This window comes from Polypterus senegalus, chromosome 1 (assembly GCF_016835505.1).
Source record: "Polypterus senegalus isolate Bchr_013 chromosome 1, ASM1683550v1, whole genome shotgun sequence".
Classification (NCBI taxonomy): Eukaryota; Metazoa; Chordata; class Cladistia; order Polypteriformes; family Polypteridae; genus Polypterus; species Polypterus senegalus.
Genome location: NC_053154.1, coordinates 165,160,985 through 165,188,358, shown reverse-complemented (window position 1 = coordinate 165,188,358; position 27,374 = coordinate 165,160,985). Strand labels below are relative to the sequence as shown.

Sequence of the window (27,374 nt, the reverse complement as noted above, 5' to 3'; positions counted from 1 at the left end):
GGGAGAAATAAACCACACGAGCAAGTGGTTGTAGCAATCCAAAATAATTGTTTTATTGCTCTTATTTGAACTAGAAGACTACACACAAACGGTGCTCTAACAGAGAAGACAACCACGTGTCAACCATCCACAAAACTACTTCATCAACTTTTTTTTTCTCCTTTTGCATCAAACTCTTCTTTAAATTTCCTCCCAACCTACCCCAAGCATCCCAGTGACTGCTTTCTTCGAAAGTGGTTGATCAAGCGCCTCTGTCCCCTCTCCTCCACAGCAATCTGAATAACCCTATTTACATGGCTTTTAGGATACGCTACCTTGGTAGTAATTTTCCAAACAATATAATATGTACTAACTATATATAATATATACTAACTATATGTAATATATATACTTGCAATACTGGGATGCTTAAGTAATTGATACACAACCTTTAAAAGGTGACAGATAAAGAGAATTGTGTTTAAAAAGGCATTCTCATATTAATTAATGTATTATATACAGATGAGAAAACAGTGTGGGGCGTGCGTATAAGGACTGTCATGACTATTACGTCTACTGTGTAGATGTCTCAGTCTTAAATAAATATTGGTATATTTCTGGCAAATCAAAATCTTAATCACCTTTTATAACATATTTCAACTGTCGCTCCGAGATGCTTAACGCTGGATCAGGCGTGCCGCTTGTCGTTAGGGTGCGTGCTGCTCTTGGAAACGCAGCACCCAGCTGCACCCAGACGCGCCGCCATATCCATGGCAACCGCGTCTTAGTGGTGTACTGGTTCCCCCTGGTTTGAGCCCATAAGTGATGAATTTGTCATGGGATTCTGCATGAGTATATTCAATACCAGATATGTATTCCCTCTTCAGTTACTCGGCGGCGTAAGAATTCTATGCTGTCAGGTTGAGAGCGGAACTAAAAAGCAGTTGAGCATACGATTCCCATTCAACGCACAAAAGGAGCGCTTATACAGGTACGGTGATTTTTGTCTTCGCGTTTTTGATTTTCTTTCACATCGGTGATTCCTAGCGACTTTTCATGAGGCAAAGCTTGTTTCTTTTATATCAAATTACCTTTCTGCAGATTGTACGCTGCAGCCTATAGCCGGTTCTCCGCATCCACTTCCTGTGGTTCATTATTCACGTCTCACTTTCTTTCTCACTCATCAACAGAATATTCTCTGTCAGATACGCGTTTTCGTTTCCTACCTGGTGCCCCTCAGACCCCTGTTGTTTATCAATCTCCAGATCAGTTCCTTCACAGCTTTAGAGTTGGGGAGACTAGGGTTTCACATTTCTATAACTTTCTCTTTGAAATTAAAATATAAAGATTTCATTTGTTTTGTAACAGTCGTGTGCTGCTATCGGCACTTTCACCGAGTATTCGGATTTGGATGATCGCAGCTTGCGCTGCTTCCAGTGGAATTACACGATTTACTTCTTTAGCTTCTTCGTACTCACCTTGACACTGTTTTCTTTAACAGCGCAGTATACGTACAGCAAATGCTGACACACTTGTCGATTTACATGCAGTATTACTTTAGGAAAGATAAATAATTATGCAAATGTGACAAACTGATTTTTCGGATTCGCTAGCAACTGCTGGAAAACGTCCTTATATGGTTTAATAATCTGAGAGACCAGATGTGTAGTATACAGTGTATTATAGTCGGTTACTTAAACCCGTTTAAGAAAGGTAATCCATCAAACAATTCTTCATTTCGCTTAAGCTTACTAAGGATAACGGGGACCTAGAGCCTATCCTAATAACAATGGGCGCAAGGAAGGAAACGACCTGACAGTATCAACAATGCAGCATTTTGGGTTCGAATTTGGTCCTTTTCTCCCGGTGTCTAAGTTATTTTTTTAAATGGTGTTCCATTATTCCACCCACATCTCCAAAGTCATGTAGATTTGGATAATTGGTGATTTCAAATTGTCCATGTGCACGTTCAAATGTATGTACGTTTATGCATTCGTGATTTATACACGCATTTTGCAGGCTGCATGAGTGCTGACATAATACACTTCCTCTGTTTTTCAGTAAAATATTCCATCCGCTAGACTGACAGATGCAGTCATCTTTAATAGATTTACCGTTATCCCAGTGACAACTCTTCCACCTCCAGTGGCAGGCACTCCTGCTATCCCACTAGCCTTCCGTGAACAGCAGCTAGTGACGGGAGGGCAACGTTTGCGGCGGCGGCAGCAGCCCTTGCAGAACAAAGGTTATCGGAGCGTAAAGCGCGTGAACAAGAAACCTTTTTATCGTGTGGTATTAGTGACGGTTCTCAAGAAGTGGGCATATATAGCATGACAGGTACTGCTTCTAGTTATAGTGAAATATAACGAGAATTTTTATTTTGCTTAAACCATAAAACACGACTTCTGTATGTGCGTGATCTGACAAGACTGTTCAGCACCTTTTCAGTTCAGCTAATCTCCAGGACGCAAGACTGGTATACCAGACTCGGATGATCCCGTATAGGATTTCAATCTGTTCATAAGTGACGACATGTTACATGTATGTGACTTAGCCCAACAGACCTGCACAGCAGCGAATCTAGCAACACACACCAAGACTCAATTCAATGTTTCCTATGTGGTTTTATGTCAGCTGTGCAGTGTATGTGTGTGTGTGTTGTGTTTTTTTGTTTTTTTTTTGCACTTAATATATATTATATCAAGACGTAACTCAATACTGGTGGTCAACAAAACTTTACTGAAAATACGGAAAACAGATCATGAATGAAAATCATTTCAGTTAACTTCACAGATGTTTGCATTTTGTTATCAACATTAGTGAAAAACCCTTTTTGAAAACAGAACATTTATAAGACATTGATAGATTCTCTATGGTTTACTACACCAAAATAGACGTTTATGCTATAGAAAGGGACACTGAAACAATAAACGTGTCCAATTACTGAGGTGACATTATCTCGCATAATAGTCGAGGTTTATTGGTAGCCTGACATAATTGCCTAGAATCTTCAAATTGCTGCATAACAAAGCCAACTTTATTTTTAAATTTTATTGACAGTATTTTTATTTTTTGTTTCCTTAGTACCTGGTACAGTGAAAATAATTCAGTCCCATAATTATTTTTTAAAATAGTTTCCCCCTTTATCTCTCCTCCTCTCTCTTTCACTTTGTCTCAAAACAGATAGTTGAAATATCATACTTTTTTACATATTACATAGCATACTCTCTGCTGTTCTTGTGTTGTGCTTTGATTGTTATCAAATATCCTTGTAATGTATGACATGGCACACTCTGTTTATTTTTCTATGCTGCTCATCATCTCAGATCTGATTGTTTTTGTGACTATGTACACCTAGTCTCACACTGCCTGCTGTTTTTGTGTAGTGGCTATTCCAGTCTAGGCTACTTCTAAATCTCTGACATTACATACTATTTTGGTCTGTGAATCACAAGTAACAACTATATGTGGGGTATGAACAATAATTCAAGCCCTACAACCCCTGCCCCAGTGCAAGTGTGTGTGCATTAATGTGCCCTGTGTTGCCATGCCTAGGGCTTTGTAACTTATCTCCAGTTCTATAAAATTAGACTCCAAGTCTGAATTGCATTAAATGGATTTGAAAATGTTATATGCCATTACTTCAGCACAGACGCAAACACTGAGCACTTTATTTTTGTTTTAAATCTAGTGCCAGGCTGTACTGTATAGAATTAGTTTATCGCAACTTTCTATTAAGTCCCAGCCTTGAAATTTTACTTATTATGTGGATGCATGGCATTTTGTTAATTAAAAGAGTATTATTAAGAGTCACTGATTGCAACATAGATTTTCTGCTAGTCAGCAGGACATCAAATACAGGTGCCACTGAACATTTAGCTTTACTGCACCAGTCATTTACAAAACCAGGCCTGATCACCTTTTTAAGATACCCTACATCTCTGTGAGCAAGCCTCAATATGGTTGTTAGTTGTTACTTAGTATTTGATGCTAGAAGGTAATGCTGTGCAATGAAAAAGCCCCATTTGATCTCTTTCATTTTGTGAATTAGAACCTCTTGTTACCAGCCAGTGTCCTGTATGCATCACTTTTTCCTGAAAAGAAAGAGACAACCCCTGTTTACCAGCAGAGATCATGTGTATAATAGCTAATTTATATTTGCACATTTTCAGGTATGTTCAAAATGATTATATTCCTTTTATGCTTAATATTTTCAAATATATACTGTAAAATTCTAAATAAATACATTGAACATTTGAAAATATACTATAGTATGGGATGGGATGGAATTGAATTAAAGCATGGGAGTGAAATCTAGGGTGCTGGATTCAGAACACAGCACTTACCATTGTGCCACTATGGCCACCAATCCCTGTAATGCACTGGTACCCGGTACATGGATTGCTTCTAACTTGCCAAGTATTTAGCATTTGTGTTTCATGGGTTTTGGGTTTGCAAGGCTGTCTGGTCACTGTGTGGACTTTCTTCATGCCTTTCATGCCCATGTGGCTTTTATCCAGGTGCACTAGCTTCCTCAGTGCCCTTCTCCCACATGCAGATTAGTGTGATTGGTGGTCTGCCATGTGTCTATTTGGATAGAAATGTGAACATCCACAGGCTTGGTTCCTGTCTTGCACTGATTGATTAAAGGGTAGGTTCCAGTCTTTGTAACTCAGTTGTTTCAAAATTAAAATGTCAAGAATTATTTTATATATTGTCTAAAGGTGTTCACCTTTGTCTATTTTTGGTATTTATGCTTGGTAAGAAAACCCCTGTGGAAGAGTGAAGGTTGCAGGAAATGGACCTGAGGTGTTGGCATCTGTTTACCTGCTCCATTGTGTACTTTCAAAAACAAAGGCAGAGTCTCCCAGGGAACCTGAGACATTAATACTGTGTTATGTGGCTGAGACGCTAACTTACCTGCTGAACAACACATTGTGTGTTTCTTTCATGGGCCCATGTTTGAATTATAAGAATGAATTGTCAGGTAAGAATATGGATGTGACTGGTGCTATACATTAAAATTAAAGCTAGATTGAAACATAAATAAATGTCTCTTGAAAGGTAAATCAATAATTTCATCAACAAAAAAATTTCTTTTGTATTGATTTTTTTTGTTTTGTTTTGTAAAGCATCCTAGTATGTTGTAGTCTATAAGGTGCTATTTAAAATAAAGATTGAAATTAGTGAGAAGGATGGTTCTTTGGAAGGATTTCCTCACTTGCTGTTTACATTTTAAAGAGAGAAATAAATTATGCTTCGACTTGTAAGTGTTAAATTAGAATAAGTGATTAAAGTTTTTTGAAAACCTATAAGGAAATGTCAGAAAAGAAAGAAAAGATATGTTAAATACATTAGTAGCCTCAGGCATTTTATCGGTTGTTTTTTATTACAAGGCTTGACTGCTGTTTCTGTAAGGGAGACAAATGTATTCTGTTCATGAAGGAAGGGACAAAATTCACATTACCACTTATCTGTTAATTACTGTATAAACAGTAGTATTATAGGATGTAATGTCTGACTGAAATGTAGTAGACAGAGTTGCTATGTTGCTTTAAAAACAGTTGAAATGAAAATGCTATACGTTACTTGACATGTGTAATGTGAGTGGCCTACTGGCGCTGTGGAGACTGCTTCTGTTCTGCAGAACCAAAATTTCTTCTATATAGAGTCTGTGTGTTCTCATTATTTAATTTGTCCTGTTAATTTGTCCTTCTCTTCAAAGATGTTGTGCTAGATGGCTTTCATAGTTGCATCTAACTAGATGTATTATAAGTGTGTCCTACAATAAATGGATACCCCCATCATTTTTTTATTGTTCCAACTGCAGCTGAAATAGGCTCAAGTTCCTTGTGACCTGAACTGAATAAATTGGTGTTGGATGGGTTCATAGAAGAAATCCTGCAGTCATTTAAAATGCCCCATGAGTGGCATTAGTAAAAATTAGTATGTATTTGCAAAGTGTTTTATAGCATTTTATTTACAGATTTCCTTTCAATGACAGTCTAGTATGTATGATATGGGCTTTATAATATCATAAAGCTAATTGTGCCTGATGCTTGCGTTAATTCTATTTAAAGTGTCCTTAACTGATGTTTCAATTTAACAATACACACCAGTTTCCTGTAAGACCAGCTTATCATTTATCATATCAGCATGTTGTTTAACCATGTTGAGCCATGGGCAGGGCTTTGTTAACTTTGTAGTCAGCGTACAGGTAACCAAGCGTCTGTCCTACACACACAACACATCCTAAAGCTACCTGTGGATAGCATAGTGCCCTTAAGCAGAAGGTCCTTGGGAAACCTGCAGGTTGATTTTGAATTTTCTTCTGTACATCATTCAGGTCTCCTTCTTCTTTTTTATTTATATTTGTATTTGTTTATAGTTGATATAAATATGAGTTTTCTGATGTTGCTTTAGAATTTCAGTACAATAATTAATTGCGGACTATTAAACAAACCAAAGCAGTTCCATATCAAAAGCTTTTTTTTTTTAAATTCAGTGTTGAGTCAGTTATGTAATGTTACCTCTTCGTCTAAGTTTATACTGAAAGCCTTAAGTCACTGTACTTGTGCTTCATTAATTACACCATGAAGGCAGTAAGTAATTGCAATCTTTTGAGTTCAAAGGTCATGCTAGTAGGAATGCTAGGTATTTGAGGTATGAAATAATTCTGAAGTTGACTAAAAGTGGTTATTGGAGCTGGGTTATGGCAGATTAGTAAATATGTAAGAAAATATGGAATTGAATAAAATAAAAATGTAACTTTAGAATGTTAGCTTGATTTCTCCCTCTTAATTGGCCTTGTGTAAATGTACCCTGTGACAGCCAGGTGTCCCATCCAAGTTTGGCTCTTGCCTTTTGTGCTGAGTTCAGCTCCTATGGCCTATTTTTGGAAAGAGTTGAATCTTAATACATTAAATGAATAAATCACTGGATGGCTATCAATGGGCTTTAACATCAACAATGAGAAGTACTTTTTTGTTTTCTTTGTAGAACTTCACTTGTGCTTATGATACTGTACAGACAACTGAATTGCAATGTCCATTCAGGGAAATTGGTAAATAGTGGTAAAAAATAAAAAGGAATATTCTGGAAGGATGTTGTTTGGCTATGAAGACGTGTGACAACAGAATGTCTAAGTGGTTCATGTGCTGCATTCTAAAAGAGACACCTTAAAGTCTCCATAAGGTGTTTTGTAAATATATATATATATATTTTAGCCTTGGTTGGTATCTCATACTTAAATGGAGTCAGAAACTGAATGCATTTGTGAAAGTGTGTGAAAGAAGATTAATTTTTCAGACCAAAGAATTTAGGCATGCCTTCTGATGGGCCTACACCAGAGATGTTCTTATTCTGTCCTGGCAGGCTGTTCATATAGCTGCAGGTTTTTGTTCCAGGTGCCAGCAGCCCACCATACAATGAGGTCCCAGTTATTCCTGTGAATTTATCAATAAAATATTTGTAAATAAATGGAAGAGAAATAACTGAAAGCCAGAATTATTAATCATATCTGGGAAATAACAAACTACAGTATAGGAATAACTAACATAGCAGAATGAAATCAGTAACAAGCCAAAAATCTAATAACAAATTTAATTATGAAAAGAGAATTAAGAAACTGGATTGGAACAAAAACCTGAGTGATTATGTGGTTGCCACACCATGCTAAATAATATTTGGAGTCTGTATATTCCTTTAGTGTTTATGTAGTGTTTCTGATGTTTTCTTTTTCATACCAAATATGTGAAGGTTAGGCTGATTGGCAAAATGGAATTGAGTGTGATTTCAGATTTGTTCAATACTAGTCAGTGGTTGGTTCCTGCCATGCCTATGCTTGATGCTCCCATAGTAGACTTAGATAAATTTAGTCAATGAAAATGGTATCCTCTAGCTTATGAAAAAAACCCATTTTGGTTCAAATGTATTGTTTTTTTGAGTCAGATGGCCATACACCATGCATAAAAGACAAACATGCCTGTTAATTTAAAGGTAACCTTGCATTCATTGGTTGCTGGAATAAATGCATAAACAACAAACACCGCTACAAACATTACCATATACTTAATAAGAGACAGTGTTTATATATACAGTATTGAAGATACCCACCCATGTCTCAAGCACATATTGTTTTTATGCATCGTTATTTTGAAAGAAAAGGAAAAAATTATCTTGAGCACCATCTTACTGTATGGACTTGGAGCTGTAAGATGGGAGGAATGTGAAATCTGTTATCTGCTTTCCACTGAGGAAATTTTAGGTTTTGCAGCTTGTAGTTCAGAAAACATGGACAGTAGAGAGGTCATATATTTCATGATCCAACAGGAGCTACAGATCCTGCCTTGATACCTTCACCTGACTGACAATAACATTGACATTTCATTTCAAAGTGACAGAAAATACATTATGCATAGGAGAGTGGATTTAATTCACAGCCCACAGGTCTTGTTGGTCAAATTGGTCCTGTGTGGGCTAATATATATATGTAAATGTTCTGTGAGATCAAATGTTGCCCTATGCAGAGTTGGATAGTGCATTTGTGACCCTGTGATGGACAGATGGTTTTAGACTGTGAATGAACTGACATAAAAGAACTTCAATAACTTGAACATATATACTCATTTATTACATCTATATATCTTCCTCGGTATCTGTTAGAGATGTGGGACGTGCATTATATATTCATTTTGCTGATTAAAATTATAACAGACTGATTGATATTTATGGAAGCCACATTCAGGGTTGGTTATCACCTTATGCCTGACAACTCCTGCGTAAAATCCTTTCCATGACTGTAAAATTGGTGGATGGCTTTTGTGTTTAATTAGGTGTCAGTTTTATCTTAAATACCTTGCAAATCACAAGTATTTATTCTACACTTTATATTTTTTAACAATGAGAGCACCTGGCAGTTTAACAGCTCAGTGAGTGAAAGGTGGGGATTAAACATCCAGCTTTCTGGATTTCAGTCCATTTCCAAATCCAGTAGGCTACACTGTCTGTGTCCTTTTTTTATGTTTAATGGAGCTAACTGTCTGCTGACCAGGGTATCCAGGTTCATTCTTCCATTACCTACTATGTACTCACTGCTCTGCTGTCTTTTTTTAAATCCCAGGGTTCACATGTTCAGTGTGATCATTGCTGACACGAAATGCCAGTGCCATTGACTGTACCTCCCTTTTCTTTTTGTGTTCAGTCTTATTACAGAAACTCCTTCTACCCACTTCCTCTGATTCACCCCAAGATGCATGGTAAAGTTTCATCCAGGGTTCCGCACACCTCCTTCAGTATGATGGAGCAGCCTTTACTGACTTTTGGCTTCCGGGCACGACGGGATGGCATTGATTGGCGCCGATTCAGTGCTCTGGATGTGGAGCGTGTGGCGAGAGAGATGGATGTGCAAACTCTACAGGACTACTTGGACAGCGTAACCTTCTGTAATCTGGACTCCGAACGCTGTCCACATTGCCGCAACCCTCTGGACCCAGTGCTGCTTAAGGTGTTTCGCATGTCGCAGCTCACCACAGAATATCTCCTGTACAGTCAAGAGTACCTGAATGCCAAAGCAGCAGAGCAAGAAGAAAAGCTGGTACAGCTCATAGAAGAGCAGGAGCGTCAACAGCTGGAGATCTCCAAGCTGCAGAGTAAGCTGCAGGCTACCCGTCAAGAAAGCCACAATCGTAAGAAGATGATTGCCTCCCAGCAACTGCTTCTACAAGCTGGAGCCAATAACTATCATAAGGTACTACTCTCCAAATAGCGTGGTTTACACAATGTTTTTCTCCGTTACTTTTATCAATCAGGATCACAAGTGATGAGAGTGAATCTCTAGCTGAAAGCCTTGCAATGAGAGGAAAACCACCAAACCACATTTTCTTTATGATTATTTGAAATAATCCAACTATATCAATGTGGATTGCTGTGTGGGATTGCCTCTCTTAGGTTGAAATCCTGACCCCAGAAGAGACACCCTGCTCCAGACCAGTTTAAGTTAGTTAAGTGTGTGTGGTGCACGTGTGTTTGTGTGAGTGTTCTCCTGTGATGGACATGAGCCCTGCCCAAGTGTTTGTTCCTTTCCTAGTGCCCTGTGCTGTTTGTTCCTTTCCTAGTGCCCTGTGCTTGCTGGGATAGGCTGACTATGACTGGTTCTTGACTTTTGATTGTTGAAGCTGAGACAGGTTTTGGCTTCTCGTGACATCATTGTAGTAATAGTAAGAGTAGTAAAAGTAGTATTAGAATAAAATGAATATATAAATAGATATTGCCTTACAATCTTCCCATCTGTCCTCTATTAGTAAATGGTATTAAATATCGGTGGCACAGTAGTTGGTGTTGCTGTCTGTCACATTCATATACCAAGAATCCAGTTCTGGCTCAGTGATTAGTTGTTCTTCCATTGTTAACCTGTACATGAGTGAGTTATTTAATGCATTCCTGCTGATGATTCTGGAATAGGTCCCATCTCTCTGCTACTCTGTGATAGAAAAAATGAGTTCAGACAATGATTGGATGAATGGAATATCAAATCTCACAGATCATGTAGACATATACTGTACTTGGTGGAGTATAAAACTACAAATTCATCCATCCATTTATTGAATATATTTAACCTAATTTTAGGGGCACAACTTAAGGTAAAACCCAACATTGGATGGGTTACCTCTAAGAAAAGAAATTAATTCCTAACTTATTTGAAATATGTATTTTGAACTATGTTTTGAGCTCAATAATCAATTTCTCTTTAAAGTTTTTCTATTTGTGGCAATTCATTTTATTTCTAGATGTGTTTGTTTCATTTCCAGACTCCAGCCATCCATTCATCTATCTATCCAATTTCTATTCTGCCCAACTTTTTTAAGGTAGTGAGGAACTAGTGCCAACAATATTCTCAAAGCATGGAAAGTTTATAATTCCTTTCTTTGTTAGCAAGTCTTGATGACTACCTTTTCTAATGCATCTTAGTGTTTTCTGCTGTGCCCTTTTGCCTGTTTTCATATGTAAGGTTTATGCCCCTTAGCTGTATGACAATGATGTATGACTGTCCTATTACTTGTATAAGATACTCGCTCCTTCCTTTACACACATACATTTTATTTTTATATTATAAATGAAGTGTGTAATAAGTCTTCAGGCACCTTACTAAAAGGTCTCCCAGTGTTTCAAAAGTATTTGATGTTCTGCTTATTCTAGTGCCAGTTATGTGACAAGTGTTTCATGAGTTACTCATTCCTTCAAGGCCATATGGAACGAAGACATCCAGAGGTCACAAATGCAGGTAAGTGTTAAATTCAACAAAAAATGCCTTGTGAAGTACAAGAAATAATTTTCTTTCTTTCTCTGCCTATCATAGTATAGAGGAAGAGCATAGCCTATCATAGGGTGGCACTACTGACTTACACCTGAACAGGCTTGGTTTTAAATTCTGCCCAGTTCTTCATCTATATGAGTCTGCACTATCTGCTGATTTTACTGACCTGCCATTCAATAAGCAGGGTTTGAAAATGAAAACATTAAATACAGGATCTTGTATGCCTTCTAGTGCCTTCTAGAGGTTGAATACAATACAATACAGTTTATTTTTGTATAGCCCGAAATCACACAGGAAGTGCCGCAATGGGCTTTAACCGGCCCCGCCTCTTGACAGCCCCCCAGCCTTGACTCTCTGAGAAGACAAGGAAAAACTCCCAAAAAACCTTGTAGGGAAAAATAGAAGAAACCTTGGGAAAGGCAGTTCAAAGAGAGACCCCTTTCCAGGTAGGTTGGGCGTTCAGTGGGTGTCAAAAGAAGGGGGTCAATACAATACAATACATAGAACAGAACAAATCCTTAATACAGCATAATAATAAAAATTTTAGAAGTACAGAGCAGAATTTAACAGTAGATGATATCACATAATAAGATTTGGATATTTTTAGAGTCCTGGAGACCTCATCCATCAAGCTGCCTCCCCATTTGGCCATTCCACGGCTGAAACGTTGCTGGCCAGCCAATCCGATGAAAGGACCCCTTTTCCCATGATTCCTGTGATCCTCCATCAGGGATGACTTTACCATAGGCAGGCAAACAACTTGGCAGGTGGGCCGTGGCACCAATTGCCACATTTGAGTACCGAGAAAGAAACAGAATAGGTGAGGGTTAGTATTCAAATTATAACAATCATGTTACTTATGTTTTAGTGCTAATGACTTACAACAGAGATGCAGTATGTACAGTTAATCAGCAGCTCTAGTCAGGATATGCTAAACTGAAGTAGTGAGTCTTCAGCCGGGATTTAAAGGCTGAGACCAGAGGGGCATCTCTTATAGAAGCAGGAAGACCATTCCACAGTTTAGGGGCCCTGTAACTAAAAGCTCGACCTCCCACTGTTATTTTATTAATCCTTGGAATCCTAAGCAGACCGGCATCTTGAGATCTTAATGTGCTCAGGTTTGTAAGTCATGATAAGTTCAGACAAGTAAGCGGACCTTGGCCATTTAATGCTTTATATGTTAAAAGGAGGATTTTGAAATCTGCCCTAAATTTAACTGGGAGCCAGTGTAAGAATTTAAGAACTGGAGTTATGTGTTCATATTTTCTTGTTCTTGTAATAATTCTTGCAGCGCATTTTGGATTAACTGGAGGCTGTATAAAGAACAGTTTGAACCAGCCAGTGAACACCGCATTGCAGTAGTCAATCCTACTAGAGATAAATGCATGAATTAATTTCTCACAATCCTGTTTATTTAGAAAGCCCCTTAATTTCCTAACATTTTTAAGATGGAAGAAACATGTTTTGGACAACTTTGTAATATGTGCTTTAAATGACATGCTAGAATCAAAGATAACTCCTAGATTGCGGGCTGATTCAGTAAAATTAATTGGGATTCCAACTGAGTTAAATGATGACAAAATATTGCTGTGATCAGCGTCATTCCCTCCAACAATTAACATCTCTGTTTTATCTGTATTTAAAGACAAGTAGTTCTCATTCATCCATTCCTTTAATTCACTAACACAACTAATTAAAGACAACATCGGAGAAACTTCATTTGATTTAAATGAAAGGTATAACTGGGTGTCATCTGCATACAGTGAAAATTAACATTATGTTTCCTAATGAGAGATCCCAGTGGAAGCATGTAAAGTGAAAACAGTAAAGGTCCCAGTACTGAGCCCTGCGGACACCATATTGAACTTCTGTGTATAATGATGGAGTACTGTCAGCACATTTCTGTACATATTGGAATCGATTTGATAAATAAGAACTAAACCAAGCGAGCACAGGGCCTGTAAGCCCAACATCGTTTTCTAGCCTGTGCAGTAAAATAGAATGGTCAATGGTGTCAAATGCTGCACTTAAGTCCAACAACATAATTACAGTGGAGTTTCCTTCATCAGAGGATATCAGAATGTCATTTACAACCCGTGTTAGTGCGTTTCTGTACTATGACCAGTCGAAACCAGACTGGAATTTCTCAAATAAATTGTAATGCGTAAGGTGTGACTGAAGCTGACTGGCGACTACTTTTCTAGTATTTTAGAGAGAAATGGTAAATTTGAAATAGGCCTATAATTATTTAGTATGTGTGGGTCTAGGTCTGACTTTTTAAGTAAAGGTTTAATGACTGACACTTTTAGTGCATCAGGTATGTGCCATGCAGTAATGAACTATTGATAATGGTTAGAATAGGCTGCAAGAACATCCATTGCACTTTTTATTAGTTTTGTTGGCACTGGATCTAGGGAACAAGTAGTGGGCTTCATTTTAGTAATTAAAGTTAAGACTTCCTGCTCAGTTACAGGATTAAAATTACTAAAGTGCTGAATGCAATGTGGCAGGGTCTGCTAAGCTAGTATTTGGTTTGTACTGTGATGCTGAGATCTGGGATCTTATATTTTTAATTTTCTCATTGAAGAAGTTCATAAAGTCTGTACTGCTAATATCTGTTGGTATTTTGCACTGTTGATCTGAATTCCCATTTGTTAATTTAGCCACTGTTCTAAACAGTACCCGAGGATTTTTATTATTGCTATCTATTAATGTAGAATAGTATTCTGAGCGAGCTTTAAAGAGGGCTTTTTATATTTATTAACACTCTCTGTCCATGCAATTTGAAAGACATGTAGCTTTGTTGTTCTCCATCTGCGCCCCAGTTTTCACACTCTAATTTAAGAGCTCGAGTATTTTCATTAAACCAGGGAGAGTTTCTATGTGCTTTGATCACTTTTGTTTTAGGGGAGCCACTGTGTCCAGAGCATCTCTCAAGGTCACATTATAATGTGATGTTAGCTGATCTAAATTGTTTTCCACGTTTACATTTGATGTTAACTGATCTAAATGGTTTTCCACAATTACACTTGACTTACTCAAGGTATCTATAAATTTTGAAGCAGAATTACAATCTAGATGTCGCACTGTCTTAATCTGTGAGTGCGTTGGCATGGGCAGAACTAAATCAAATGTAAGTAAGAAGTGATCAGAAATAACTTAATTTAATGGAGTAATATTTAAATTTTGAATTTCAACTTTGTAAGTTATAATTAAATCTAATGTGTAGTTATGATTATGAGTTGGACCTTTGACAATCTGACAAAATCCTACTGAATTTAGCAAATAATTAAAACATTTGCTAAAAGTGTCAGTTTCCACATCATTAAAATCCCCCATCAGAACTACATGATCATACTGTCCTGCATTCAGACATAGAATGTAGCAGCATAGAACACACTCAGTTTTAACCTAAATATCTAGGATGGAAAATATTTATCTAGATTTTTGATTAAATATTGTAGGATGTAATGGGTAGAAATAGGTGGATATCATTAAAAAGAGCCCCGTATTTGTAGGGAGTATATGAGTTCAGTGTAGCTTTCATCAAACAGGGCTTGGCAACTGGTTACCAACAGCTGCATGGTTCTTCTTCCAGACAGACAAAAGAAAAGGCAAGTGGAGGAGTTGGAGGATGAGATCAAGGGTTTGAAAAGCCAGCAGTTGCTGAACCAAAAGAAGCAGGAGGCTGAGAAGGAGGCAGAAATTTTGCGGCAAAAGCAGGTAAGCTGACATCAATCATGTATTATAACAACCACAGTGTAAGGATGCCTTTAAAAGAATGCCACCAAAAGTAGTGTATAAAGTTGAGCTATACTCCACTTATAGTGAATTTCTGAATGGTTAAGGGGACCAGGCTGAGGGGGGTAGAAGTTCCTGCAGAAGAGATGGAAAAACTTAACTCCATTCTCTCTAGATGCCATGAGTATCCAGCTTAGTTCATCATACTCTAGATTGAAAGTGCATTCAATAATAAAAACCTCAGGTTGTCCTTCCTATGTCTCTGCTGAGTCTTTGGTTCTCCACACTTCTTTGGCTTGAGCCAAAGGAAAGTTGTTTGGGTGATGGTGACCAGGGTGGAGGCTTCCATGTGCACCACCTGCACAAGGCAAAGGCTCCTTCAATTTTCTGCCAGGGCTAATTTTCCAAGTAGCTGAATGTTGTAGTTGTATGGTGAAAGTAATAAAAAACACAAGCCAACAAGAATGCCTCGGTGCATATTTGTTCTTTGTTTTGATTGTGTATTTCACAGGAGCAGGAGGAGCAGCAGAGACAGGCTGAACTGGAGAGGAAGCGTTTTGAGCAGTGGAAAGAGGATGAAAGAAGAAAATTCCAACAGGAACTGAGTGATCTGAAGCAGCTCTTTCTCAAGGAGTTCCAGGGCATTAGCAACCAGAGCTCCTCCATAGAGGCGGTGGGTGAGAGGTGGGCTTGGGATTGCATCTAAAAATAGGTACCAGAAGTCTTTGAAGGATTTCAGCTTGATAGCAATCTGAGATTTCAGTTGCACACTTTGTGTTTTAGACTACATTTACAGATATGGCCAGAAAAGTGTCAAAGTAAAGAGAGCACATAAAACTTTCGAACAACTAAGGTGATTTGGCATCTTTTATACTAACAGGAGCTCTACTGCTTTCAGTGGAATTTAAAAGTTCAGTACTTGCATGATAATTTTTGATATTCACACTTTCTCTTTGTCTACCTGCCATTATATTCAAAGATATAAAAATATCTTTATGTAGATCTCAGAAGTCTACACATTGTGATAGAAGTATTGTTTTCTCTTGCTGTGATGGGTGAAATAAAGATATATCATGTCAGTTTTGTAAAAAAATATTTTTCCTATAAATGATACTTTTTTTATTTAAATGTTATTAATTAAAAGATTTTATATCCTTCTCAAACCTGCTTAATGCAAAGAAGATAAAGTCTGAAATTAATTGTTTTTATTTCAGCCTCTTTAAAAGCTGAACATTTCAAAAAAATGAGGTTTAGACTTTGAGATCCAGTGAATGGCAAGTTTATTAGATGTATCATTCAAACAAAGAGTTTATCCCCCATTTCTTCTCAGAAGAGTCTGCATGTACTGGAATAGAAACTTGACATAATTTTGTCATGTGATTCATGTTGACAGTTTGTCTCATAGTCGCTGTCAAATAGCTTTTTGGATTTCTGCTTTAAATAGCACATTTCTTTTCATCAGTCTGATGTTCTATTGGCTTAGAATCACGTGAAGGACAGGCACTAGCATAGGTTAACTATGTACTCATGTACCTGATTCCATTCTAGAAATTTCCCAGCCTTGACGCATACTGTGTTATGTATCTGACTGGCAACAATACTTAAAATATATATGTTGGGATTAAAATGATCGTGAGTGTATACTAATACTACATCATGAGTGTAAACTGATACTACTATTGCTGCTATTACTGCACTGATTTATTTGATGCCCACATTTGAAGACCCCTAAATGTTTAGTTTTTGTGATCCAATTTAAATGCGCATGTGATCCATAAGTACTTACCCTATCTTTTTTAAATAGCTTTACCTGCACATATGATGCTGTCTCTGATTAAGCAGTCTGTTGCATGGAAAGGACTGGATGACCTACAAAAGCTCCACTCTATGTTTATGACAGGTTGGGGTGTATTACATACAGTACTAACAATAGTAGAGGGCTACAATCATTTTAGAACACAAGTGTCAAACATAGGCCCTGGTGGATCTCACCAGTTGCAGGTTTTCATTCTAACTGCCTTCTTAATTAGCAGATACTGCTGCTAATTAAACAGACTTCTTTTCTGATAATTTAAGCATTATGACTTTTATGATTCAGAAACCGTAAGTGTTTTCAGCAGCAAATGAATAATGAGATGCAAAGCTGAGTAATGCAGCCAGTTAAGAACATACATTTGGATAATTTACTTGATTTAATGTACATTTCTGATCTCCTACAGTTCTTTGATTCTGAGTCGTTTTGTGCTTGATCTGAATATATTCTACACATATTAAATGTTTAAAGAACCTCATTAATTCTTTGTAGAATTTATGTGTGAATATAACTCATTATAGAACTGTGCAGGTGCTCCCTTGAGCTCAAAGAACCTTGCTTATATGAGTTAGACAAATGCATCAACAAAGAGCCACTGTTTCTTGAAACTGTTAGAGAACTCCATTTTTTTAGTTTTCAAACATTCTTTCTCATTCCTTTATTTTCACTATTCCAAAGCAGCTTCTTTCAAAGGCTTCACAATGGCTGACATTACAAGGCTGCACTCAAAACAAGTAACACTTTGTACTTCACAGAAAATCAAGGATCTACAAACCAGTAGCTGGCAGACATCTAACTTGGGAACACTACAGGATGACCAGGAGGATCGAGATCTCTGGGAAAGGGAGCTCAAGGAAGAGATGGAGCGTGAGGTGAGAGGCAAACAATTGACAATTTTTCCCAGTTTGCTTTTTCACATACATTATGGCCTATCACCGAGTAAAGAGCTTGCTCCAGTGTTGCACCTGATGCTGTTGGAATTTACTCCCCATAATACTACATTGCAATCAATGGGTTTTCGAAAATAAAGGAATGAGTGAATATACAATGAAAAGTAATATCTAGATTTAACAGATTGTTTTTGTATCTTAAATGACTCATGCTGCTCACTGGCACCCTATATCAGTCTGCACACATTTGAAAATGTGGTTATTCTTAGAGAACAAATCTTGTGAAAATGCAAAGGGAACCATGATTCTTAGCTTCTAAATACTTGTTTGAAAAATATAAAAAGTAATGAGATTATTTCTACAGCTGGTGACATAGCAGTTTAAAGTCTGTCCATTTTCACTATGAAAGCTTTAAAAAATTAAAACAAAAAAGGGGTTATCAGTGAGCCACACTCTGTAGATGTATGCTCAGCAGTTCAAACAACTATCCTTCTTATAGCCACAGCATGCAGTGTAAAAAAAGTTCCCTTTTACAGTATATCTGCCTGCTTCAGTAATGTAACTGCCTCCCACAGACAGTCTCTTACAGCCTACAGGTGCCACACCCAAATGGAGAGTTAGCCATTATCATCAATCCAGACCTTTGTATCAGCATATGCAGCCAAATGTATGTCTGACTCTAAAATACTCTACAATAAGACACATGATGTCTCAGAATGCTTTTCTTAACACATACAAGAGGCCATTCTGTGATGTTCCAGGATACATTTAAGACCATGTAAAAATGCATTTCTGATATCTCACAAGTAAATGAAATTCTGGATTTCTGTGCATTGAATGCAATCAGAACATTTAACAAAACATTAGACATTAAAGCAAACAAAAGGTAAGCCTGTCTTTCTGCTTCTTTTGGCTGCTCCTTTTTGGGGTTGCCACAGTGAATCATCTTCTTCCATATCTTTCTGTCCTCTGCATCTTGTTCTGTTACGCCAATCACCTGCATGTCCTCTCTCACCACATCCATAAACCTTCGCTTAGACCATCCTCTTTTCCTCTTCCCTGGCAGCTCTGTCCTTAGCATCCTTCTCCCAATATACTCAACATCTCTCCTCTGCACATGTCCAAACCAACAGAATCTGTTTCTAGTTGTCATGGTGTAATATTCTAAAACCCACTTAATTCAATAAAGCACAGGGGACATAACCAATAGAGAACTCACAGCCATTCTCAAGCTGCCTTATATTCCCCTGTGTGGGGAAAGAGAAGAAGCTATGCGCCAGATGAGGACTGTTCATGCCAAAGTCACAGAACTTCAGACAGACAAAGAGAGAAGCAGTTTGTTGAGTCTTTTCAAAGCATCTGAAGTGTGTTTGTGTCAAGTGAGGAGGATTGGTTTTGCTGATTGTGAACATATTAGAAAAGATTAACTCTTTTTAGTATGTTTCAGAATCTAATATGTTATTATTCTGTGGTTATCAAAATGTTTAGTCAGAATACACCACAGCTGTATTTAAATAACAAGAATATAAAATAAAACTAGATAGATAGATAGATACTTTATTACTCCCCAAGGGAAAAGTCGCATACTCCAGAAGAAACTAAGAAACTAAGAAAATTCATGAGTCAATATTAGTATTGTAATGATCTGAACAAGCTTAAGTTGAGGCATATTAGCTTATTGAGGTAGCTCAAACTGCACATTTTGGTAAACATAATTATTGATCTAAGGGGTTCAAAACATTGGTGGCATTAATTGTGATTATTACAATTATGTTTGGGGAGTTAGGTTAAAATAGGAGTAAAACCTTAGATTTGAAATGCATTTTGAGATATCAAAAACATAATTTTCTCTTAACCTTATGAGATCTCAAATTCATTTAATCTATGTACCAGAAAAAGTGTAAGCCTGTTTTATGTTTTGTTACTGTTTTATTTATTCCAACATTTTCTGGAACCAGTTGTAATAATAATTCCTGATCTGTAGCTGTAACTCCCGCCAGCCTCATCATATATTATAATGCAGGTGAGGAGCAAACACTGGAAGCCCTATTAGTATACAATTTAAACACTCTTTAGCAATCTCTCTCTCTCTTTTACTTCAGAAAACTAAATGGAAAAATAAGTTGAAAGAATCTCGCAGCAAACATATTCAAGACATCCAGGAGGTACAGTAAAAAACTGAATTTGTTTACAAAAAATATTTGTTCACAGTAGGTTATTTTTACATTTCAGTTATTCTATATGTGCTTAGGCTATCAAATGAATGGAGTACAGGCTCTTTATGAACTTGGAACTTTGCTTGCCAATTATGATTTTGCAAATCATAAGTCAAAACTGAGTAATCAATTCAGTGCTGTTGCTATTACACCAGTGAACATTGCTGGCATGGCCTCTCCAGACCATATTTTAGAAACTGTTGACCTGCCAGCTGAACCTGCCTCTCATAGTATAGTATACCTATTGACAGTGCAAACCTCACAGAGAAATTGGCTCATGCTATGATTAATTCAGCCTGCACTATCAGCCTGATTGCCAGCAGTTGAGAGGGAGATTGAAAGGACCTTAACTTGTTGCTGTTCATCAAAAACAGATGTTTGAAAAGTATATGTATTTAAGTGATAAGTAGTTTAATGTAACTAAGTAGCCATGCACAGAAAATGCTGCAGAAAAAAGAGCTGTTTAAGGACCTCAACACTACAGGTATATCATGTAAAAATGGAATTGACATGGCAGAGATAAAGATGCAGATATTTCTAATCAAGAAATTTGAAGTTAGCAGTAACTGACATAAAACACATCAGTTTAATTCAGATCTGTCCTATACTTTCACAGCTTTCAATATGAAAGTTTTTAAGTACCACAAGACTATATCATGTAAAAATGTAATTCATTTTACAAAGATGAAGGAGGTTCTTTTCGGAAAAGGGAACATGTAATTAACACTAATGGACTTTACAGATTTACCTTATACATTTACATATTGGTGTTTCATTTTATTTTGTGCTCCCATCTCTTCATGGTCTTGCATGAGCTCCACTAAATACTAAGATGTAATTCACACTTGTTCCTCCATGGAGAAACTTATCAATGTAAATCCTTTTGGCCATGTATGCTTCATTCTTACTAATGACTTCTGTCTATGTAATTCTGTGGGACTATGATTGGTTGAGGAGGATAGGTCTTTAAGTTGCTTGGCATTTTATGTAAAATTAATATTTTATCGTATTGAGTGAAAAAATAGGCAAATGGGTAGAATATATTAATATTTGAATGTGACTGCTGTTTGTAATTGTTTGGGTAGAGCCATTTTGCAGCTTTTATACTTGCAGCCAGATCATTTAAGATCAGTTGAGCAGACAACAGTTTGTTCTCCAACGTTTTAAAGTAAATTATTTCTTGTTTGGAGCATTGTAGTTTTATTTGTGTTATATACTGTATTCAGGGACAGAACATTAAAATAAATTTCTCAGTTAACACTTCTTAAAAAAATTCTTAACCATAAAGGCAAAGATAAATATTACAGACCCTTTTATCATATTCAGAACACAAAAAACATTGTCATGTAATGTGATGTATTTAAGCATTGAAATCTTTTTTCATTCATTATATTTAATCTTCTTTAGAAAAAAGAAAATTTTAGCAATAAGATTAAATATAACAACGGATGAGCCAGTCTGTGATATTGGAAAGGCAACCTAACAAACCATATTTAAGGTGTTTAAGCTATAGGGAAATTGATGGTTAAACAGCTTTGTTTAAACAGTTAAAACAAATAAACATGAAAATGTGATACTAACATTTCAGTAATGCTGCTTTGAATAAAGAAGATTTCAGAATGTTACATTGTGTAAATTATTATATTAACATAATGTTATCTTTTCTAAATTAGCTGCAATTAAACTATATGTTGCCTCATTCAGCTGGCAAGGGGTTGCAGTGAGCTAGATCACTTATTTGGCAGAATCAGGTTTAAGACATTAACCAGACCTGGAGCTAGATAATGTTTTGGCAGAAGCAGGAGTAAGGCATTACCCAAACCTTACAATGAATCTACCACAGGCCCGCACACATGCATAAATCTATACTGCTGACTACATCATAAAAGTAATAATTTCAGTTAACCCAAACTGCACATCATTGGTAAGTAGGAGGAAGCCAGAGTTCTGGGATAAAAACACTTGCAGTTACTATGACTAAGATGGAAACTGTACATGAGCAGTAATTTGAACCAAGACCCCAGAACCTATAGCTCAGCAGCATAACCAAGCCACAGTTGAAATGACGTGTTTAATATTATATGCAGTGGACATACTCTCATAGTCTTAGTATTTAAACCAAATCACTTTATTTAAATTGTTTCTTTTTATTTAGATTAAAAAAGAGAATGAACGGCTGCTGCAATCATTGTCTGCAGACCAAACTTCAGCATTCGAAATGCAGAAACTGCAAGAGAAAACACGAACACTCAAATCTAAAATTAAAGAGAAGGACAATCTCATCAGGAAACAAAATGAGAAGGTAAAGGTTTTGTAATACTGCAACATGTTTAGATGTCATACTGAAATAGTAGAAAGTGTCCTAGTTGCAAATTCCTCTAATTTCAACACGTCTAAATTCATCCAGGCCCTAGGTGTTTTTCCTAAGCCCACTGAGAATAAATGAGCCACACAGTGACCATGTAAAATGTAAGAAAGGGTCCTTCTGTCCCATATGCGATCATGAGTAGAGAATGGAACTGATGTTATTATCAAAGTTTGTCGAGACCTTTAGGAAGTTATCCAGCCCTGCTAACAATGTACATTTGGATGAGCAGCAGTCCTTTCTGTTTGGACATCTCTCACATTGAGAACTGCAGAACCTTCTATCCTTCTCTGAAGTAGTGAAACTTACTGTCTGGCAATTAAGAATTCAGAAATAATGCTGCTATTCATACATTTGTTTCACAGTTTGTTTTTTTATGAAGAGTTAGACTGTAATTAATTAGGAGATCTGGGTAATATATAAAACATTTAATTAATCCTTATTTTATATAGCATAGTTCACAAACAAAAACATGATAAAAGTTTTGAGATGTTATAGAACATATCAGTAATGCACCAACTGCTGGCTTAGATGAGTAGATAAAACATCATAGCCCTATATTCGTCACTGAAACAATATGTGGCCATACCCTATAGATAAACCCCAAAAAATGTATTTAAGTATTCATTTAATACAAGATTTTGGTAGCTATATGTAGAGTAGCAGTTTTCTGTAGAGGTGTCTGAGTACTAAAGACAGATAGATAAATTCCAGTTATTGACACTTATTAGTTTAAATAAAATGTATTTTAGCATTTTAAAATAATGCTTTACAATTGCCCTATATAAGATATTCAGATATTAACACATCAAATTTAGATTGTCTTCTACTTTTGCGCTTCTACAGTAAGTGAATGTAACATTTTGTTATCTTTCCCATTTTAGATTAAGACATTATCTTCAAGACCTGTAGCAGGTAAGTTCTCCTATACTTTTATATATATCGCTGTTCTTTGAAAAGTGCAAGTATAGGGTTGTCTATGTCTAACCTGCAAGCATATCTCTATATTTATGGGCAGAATTCATACATTTGCAAGGTGCACACAAGTGAATCTTCACTTTCTCTGTTAGTTCTTCTGACATGGCAATAAAGACCAGTTTTTCTGAACACACTTTCTCTAATAAACACAATTCAGTTTATTTATAACATATGTACAGTATAATCAAAGATGGACATATATAGTATGTGTACATGCTGATATCCATCAGTAAACAAACAACAAAGAATATAGAGGAAAACCTGTCTTGACTAAAGAATTGCCTAAGGTAACATTAATTTGAAATTGGTTGTTAAATGCTTTTGTAAGATGTATAGTCTAGCTGGTTGAATGAATAAATGTTTCTATAGTTTTTAAGTTTCTCAGTACCCCTTTTAGGATTGTCGTAATGAATGCCCCTATTTGAATGCAATTTAAATATATTTTTAAAAACAGTCCTATTCAGAGGCAATAACTGATGGTTGAATGAACAAGATTTTTTTTTCTGTCTCGCCAGATTTGTTATAATGTTGCTTTAGACTTAACATACAGTATTGCTGTATTTTACAAATCTGTTTTTGCACATTATTTTCATGATCAGGCTTTTGGTATTTTTGAATGGTTAGCTTGTATTGTCATTAATTAATCTTTCTTAAACACACCATAAACACAATGCAAGTTAGGACAGATCTTTCTTTACACCTGCAGTTATGCAAAGAACAGATCCTCTGATATCTTAGAAGCATCATTCTGCAGCTGAAGCTTTTAATGTTCTCACTTTGAACCTGAGAACACTAACCTACTGCTGTCCTACGCCAACACTATTAAATATCAATTGCAGCAAGCAATCCAAGTATAGTAGTAGCAGTAATAGTATTATTAATTTTGCCTCATGTGTAGATAATGAAGAGATTTACATTAGCAAATGTTAGAAAAAAAGATTGTTGAGTGTGCCTTGTGTTTCTTTGCCCTAGTGCTTTTCTTTCTCTTGACTTTTTGCACCATACTGTAGTTGTAAAAGGGAAAAGAGAGACTGAGTTTAGTTAGTGCTCGGCTGTATACTGCATTTAGTGTTTCCTATTTTTGCCACCATAAAATATGTCTACTTAGAGTTACTAATTATTCAACTCTTCAGCAAGATGGATGTGTTGCTTTCACATGCAATCTTTCCTGCTTATACACCTTATTGTCCTTTTGCGATGCTGAACTCTATGCAGCAGACACACCCAGCCCTGTTGCATGGAAACTTCTGCTACTGGAGTAGAAGGATCAATTCAGCCTATGGTTGTGGGCCACACCCTAGGGAATAAGGTTCTGCTGTGGAACAGAAGTTAAACCTCAAGTCTGTCTGTAAAATTATTTGGTATTTAATTTACTATCTTTTTTGTCTGTCTACAAATGTTTACATAGGGGGTATTCTGTCTGTAAGTTTAATTCATGTAGTGTTTTGTCTGTTTGTATGGAAATTTTATATACAATCCTGTCTCTCTGCCAGTAAATGTATTTGATATAGTGCCTTGTCTGGCTATCCATAAATTTATTTCATATAGTTTCTTGTCTGTCTCCAAATTCATTATGAATAACACCTTATTTGTATATAAACACAACAAACGACATCAAACACAGCCTGTTTGCCTTCAAATTCATTTTGAATATCTTTCTATTATTACATTTATTTATTTAGAGGCTGGTCTATTTTCATAATGTATTTTACAAAGTACCTTGCCTATTTGTTTGTCAATTTATTTTATATATTATGTCATCTTTTTTATCAATTTAATTTATGTATTGTGTTTATCTATGTATCTATCTATCTAGATATAAGCAAACAGTCTCCTGTAGAATCTCGACCCATCCAGGTGGCTTCCAGTAGTGTGCCAGCGACTGCCAGCCTATTAGGTCCTTATTTTGACATCGCTTTATATGGGCGAAAGTGGTTATCGAAATTACTATATATATATATATATATATATATATATATATATATATATATATATATATATATATATATATATATATATATATACACAGGCCTCATTCAATGTGTTTTCTTTATTTTCATGACCATTTACAGCACTCCATCACGCTCCTTTTTGGTCAAATAGCCCTTACACAGCCTGGAGGTGTGTTTGGGGTTATTATCCTGTTGAAAAATAAATGATCGTCCAACTAACCTGACTTCTGCACAACACAACTGCTGGTCCCAACCCCATTGATAAAGCAAGAAATTCCACTAAATAACCCTGATAAGGCACACCTGTGAAGTGAAAACCATTTCAGGTGACTACCTTTTGAAGCTCATCGAGAGAATGCCAAGAGTGTACAAAGCAGTAATCAGAGCAAAGGATGGCTATTTTGAAGAAACTAGAATATAAAACATGTTTTCAGTTATTTCACCTTTTTTGTTAAGAGCATAACTCCACATGTGTTCATTCATAGTTTTGATGCCTTCAGTGAGAATCTACCAATGTAAATGGTCATGAAAATAAAGAAAACACATTGAATGAGGAGGTGTGTCCAAACTTTTGGCCTGTACTGTATATATATATATACACACTAATACACTGATGTAAACATACTCTCTTTTCAGCAGAAGACGTATCAACAACATACTATTGTTTTCTGGTTTCATTTTCACCTGCTTTACTCCAACAAATCAGGGCCAGAACTTGTCTCAGGATGGAACCAAAGTTTGTAATTTTGTTAAAGAAAAGCTTATTGCTTTTCACTTAATTATTTATGGTAAATTATTGGTACTTATGAGTAGCAATGAAAATTTTGGAATGAGAAGATAATGGAGAATGTTAAATAAAAGATATTTTAACTTTACCTTGAATAAATCCTGGGGAGTGTTAATGAACTGTATTTAAAAATTCCAAACTTAGTTCTGGCCCTATTACTAATCATTCTTACATCCTTTTCTGTCAGGCCTGTTTGGTGATTGAAGTCTTTCTACTCTGTTTATTTTGAGAATGTATATAAATGTTACCTGGATGTTGCAGAATGGAGGCATGTGGGATCATGTCCTGGACTAAACTCCACTTAGTGCTAGTGATGGACTTGCAGTATACTACACTACACATATGTTAGCAGCATAGAATTTGTGTTATATAATAAATACATTTGGAATATTTTCACAGCTGCTGCACCAGTTGTAGATAAAATCTCCTCTGAAAGTGAAGAAGATGAAATGGAAGACGAAGAAGATGGAGGTGCATTTTTCATAATATCCATTACATTAATATTGTCATTGTTAGAATGAATGCGTAAAGTAATTTTAATTATATGGTGTACCCATATTTGTTTAGCTATCATCAGCAATCTCCTAGCAGTCACAAACTAGAGTATCAGTAGTTCTACTTTAGGTGGTTCTAGTGTAGCTAATAAATCTCTTCCAGTCTTTGGGCACTTTGTCAACTGCTCTGATGTACACTTTTGCTTAGTTACTGTTATGTAAAAGTGTTGTTTTGTACTTGTGTGACTTTAACTTGTCCAGACCCTTTGTAATAATTAAAATATACTGAGATAATCATGCAAATACAGGAAGAATGTGGAAACTGCACAGAGACCGTGTCCCTATTGTAACTCAATCCAAAAACATGTGAACTATGCAGTTATTCAATAAGCAATATTTCATCCATGTGTTATCTGCACACATATAAGCCAATTCTGGGTCTCTGGAGCCTAAACAGTACAAATTGTACATTCATTTATGCTGTATTCCTTGCAGCACAATGGTACATTGGCTATTGCTTTTGCCTTACAATCCTTGCCCGGTAACTATATGATCTTAATAATAATAATAATAATAATTACATTTATATAGTGCTTTTTCACTACTCAAAATACTTTGTATATTTCATAACTCAAAACATTTTATATAGGCAGAGAGGAACCACTAGTTACTCAGTGTTTAAGGGGTAAGAGGTATAGTTAGCCAATAAAGTGCAGGGGAAGATTAGGGCCAGAAAGACCAGTATATTGCCAGTTTAGCCAGGACATTGGGGTACACCCTACTCTTTTCAAAAAATACCCAGGGATCTTTTATGACCACAGACAGTCAGGACCACTGTTTTATGG

General features: G+C 36.3%; 1 protein-coding gene across 6 annotated transcripts in view; it reads left to right on the top strand.

Moving 5' to 3' along the window:
• The window catches only part of dzip1l (DAZ interacting zinc finger protein 1-like), a 62,741-nt gene that overhangs the window by 15,493 nt on the left and 19,874 nt on the right, over positions 1 to 27,374 (top strand). For 2 of the 6 annotated variants that reach the window (XM_039761968.1, XM_039761986.1), the window contains 10 exons: positions 9,182 to 9,727; positions 11,176 to 11,260; positions 14,892 to 15,016; positions 15,546 to 15,707; positions 17,603 to 17,719; positions 19,840 to 19,902; positions 22,109 to 22,255; positions 23,203 to 23,233; positions 25,113 to 25,193; positions 26,435 to 26,506. In XM_039761968.1, the coding sequence (XP_039617902.1) occupies positions 9,230 to 9,727; positions 11,176 to 11,260; positions 14,892 to 15,016; positions 15,546 to 15,707; positions 17,603 to 17,719; positions 19,840 to 19,902; positions 22,109 to 22,255; positions 23,203 to 23,233; positions 25,113 to 25,193; positions 26,435 to 26,506 (1,381 nt within the window). In that variant the 5' untranslated portion in view covers positions 9,182 to 9,229. Of the gene's footprint in view, positions 1 to 853; positions 971 to 4,888; positions 4,967 to 9,181; positions 9,728 to 11,175; positions 11,261 to 14,891; positions 15,017 to 15,545; positions 15,708 to 17,602; positions 17,720 to 19,839; positions 19,903 to 22,108; positions 22,256 to 23,202; positions 23,234 to 25,112; positions 25,194 to 26,434; positions 26,507 to 27,374 lie in introns of those variants that run through there. The other 4 variants (XM_039761977.1, XM_039761958.1, XM_039761990.1 and 1 more) reach the window with 4 other exon arrangements.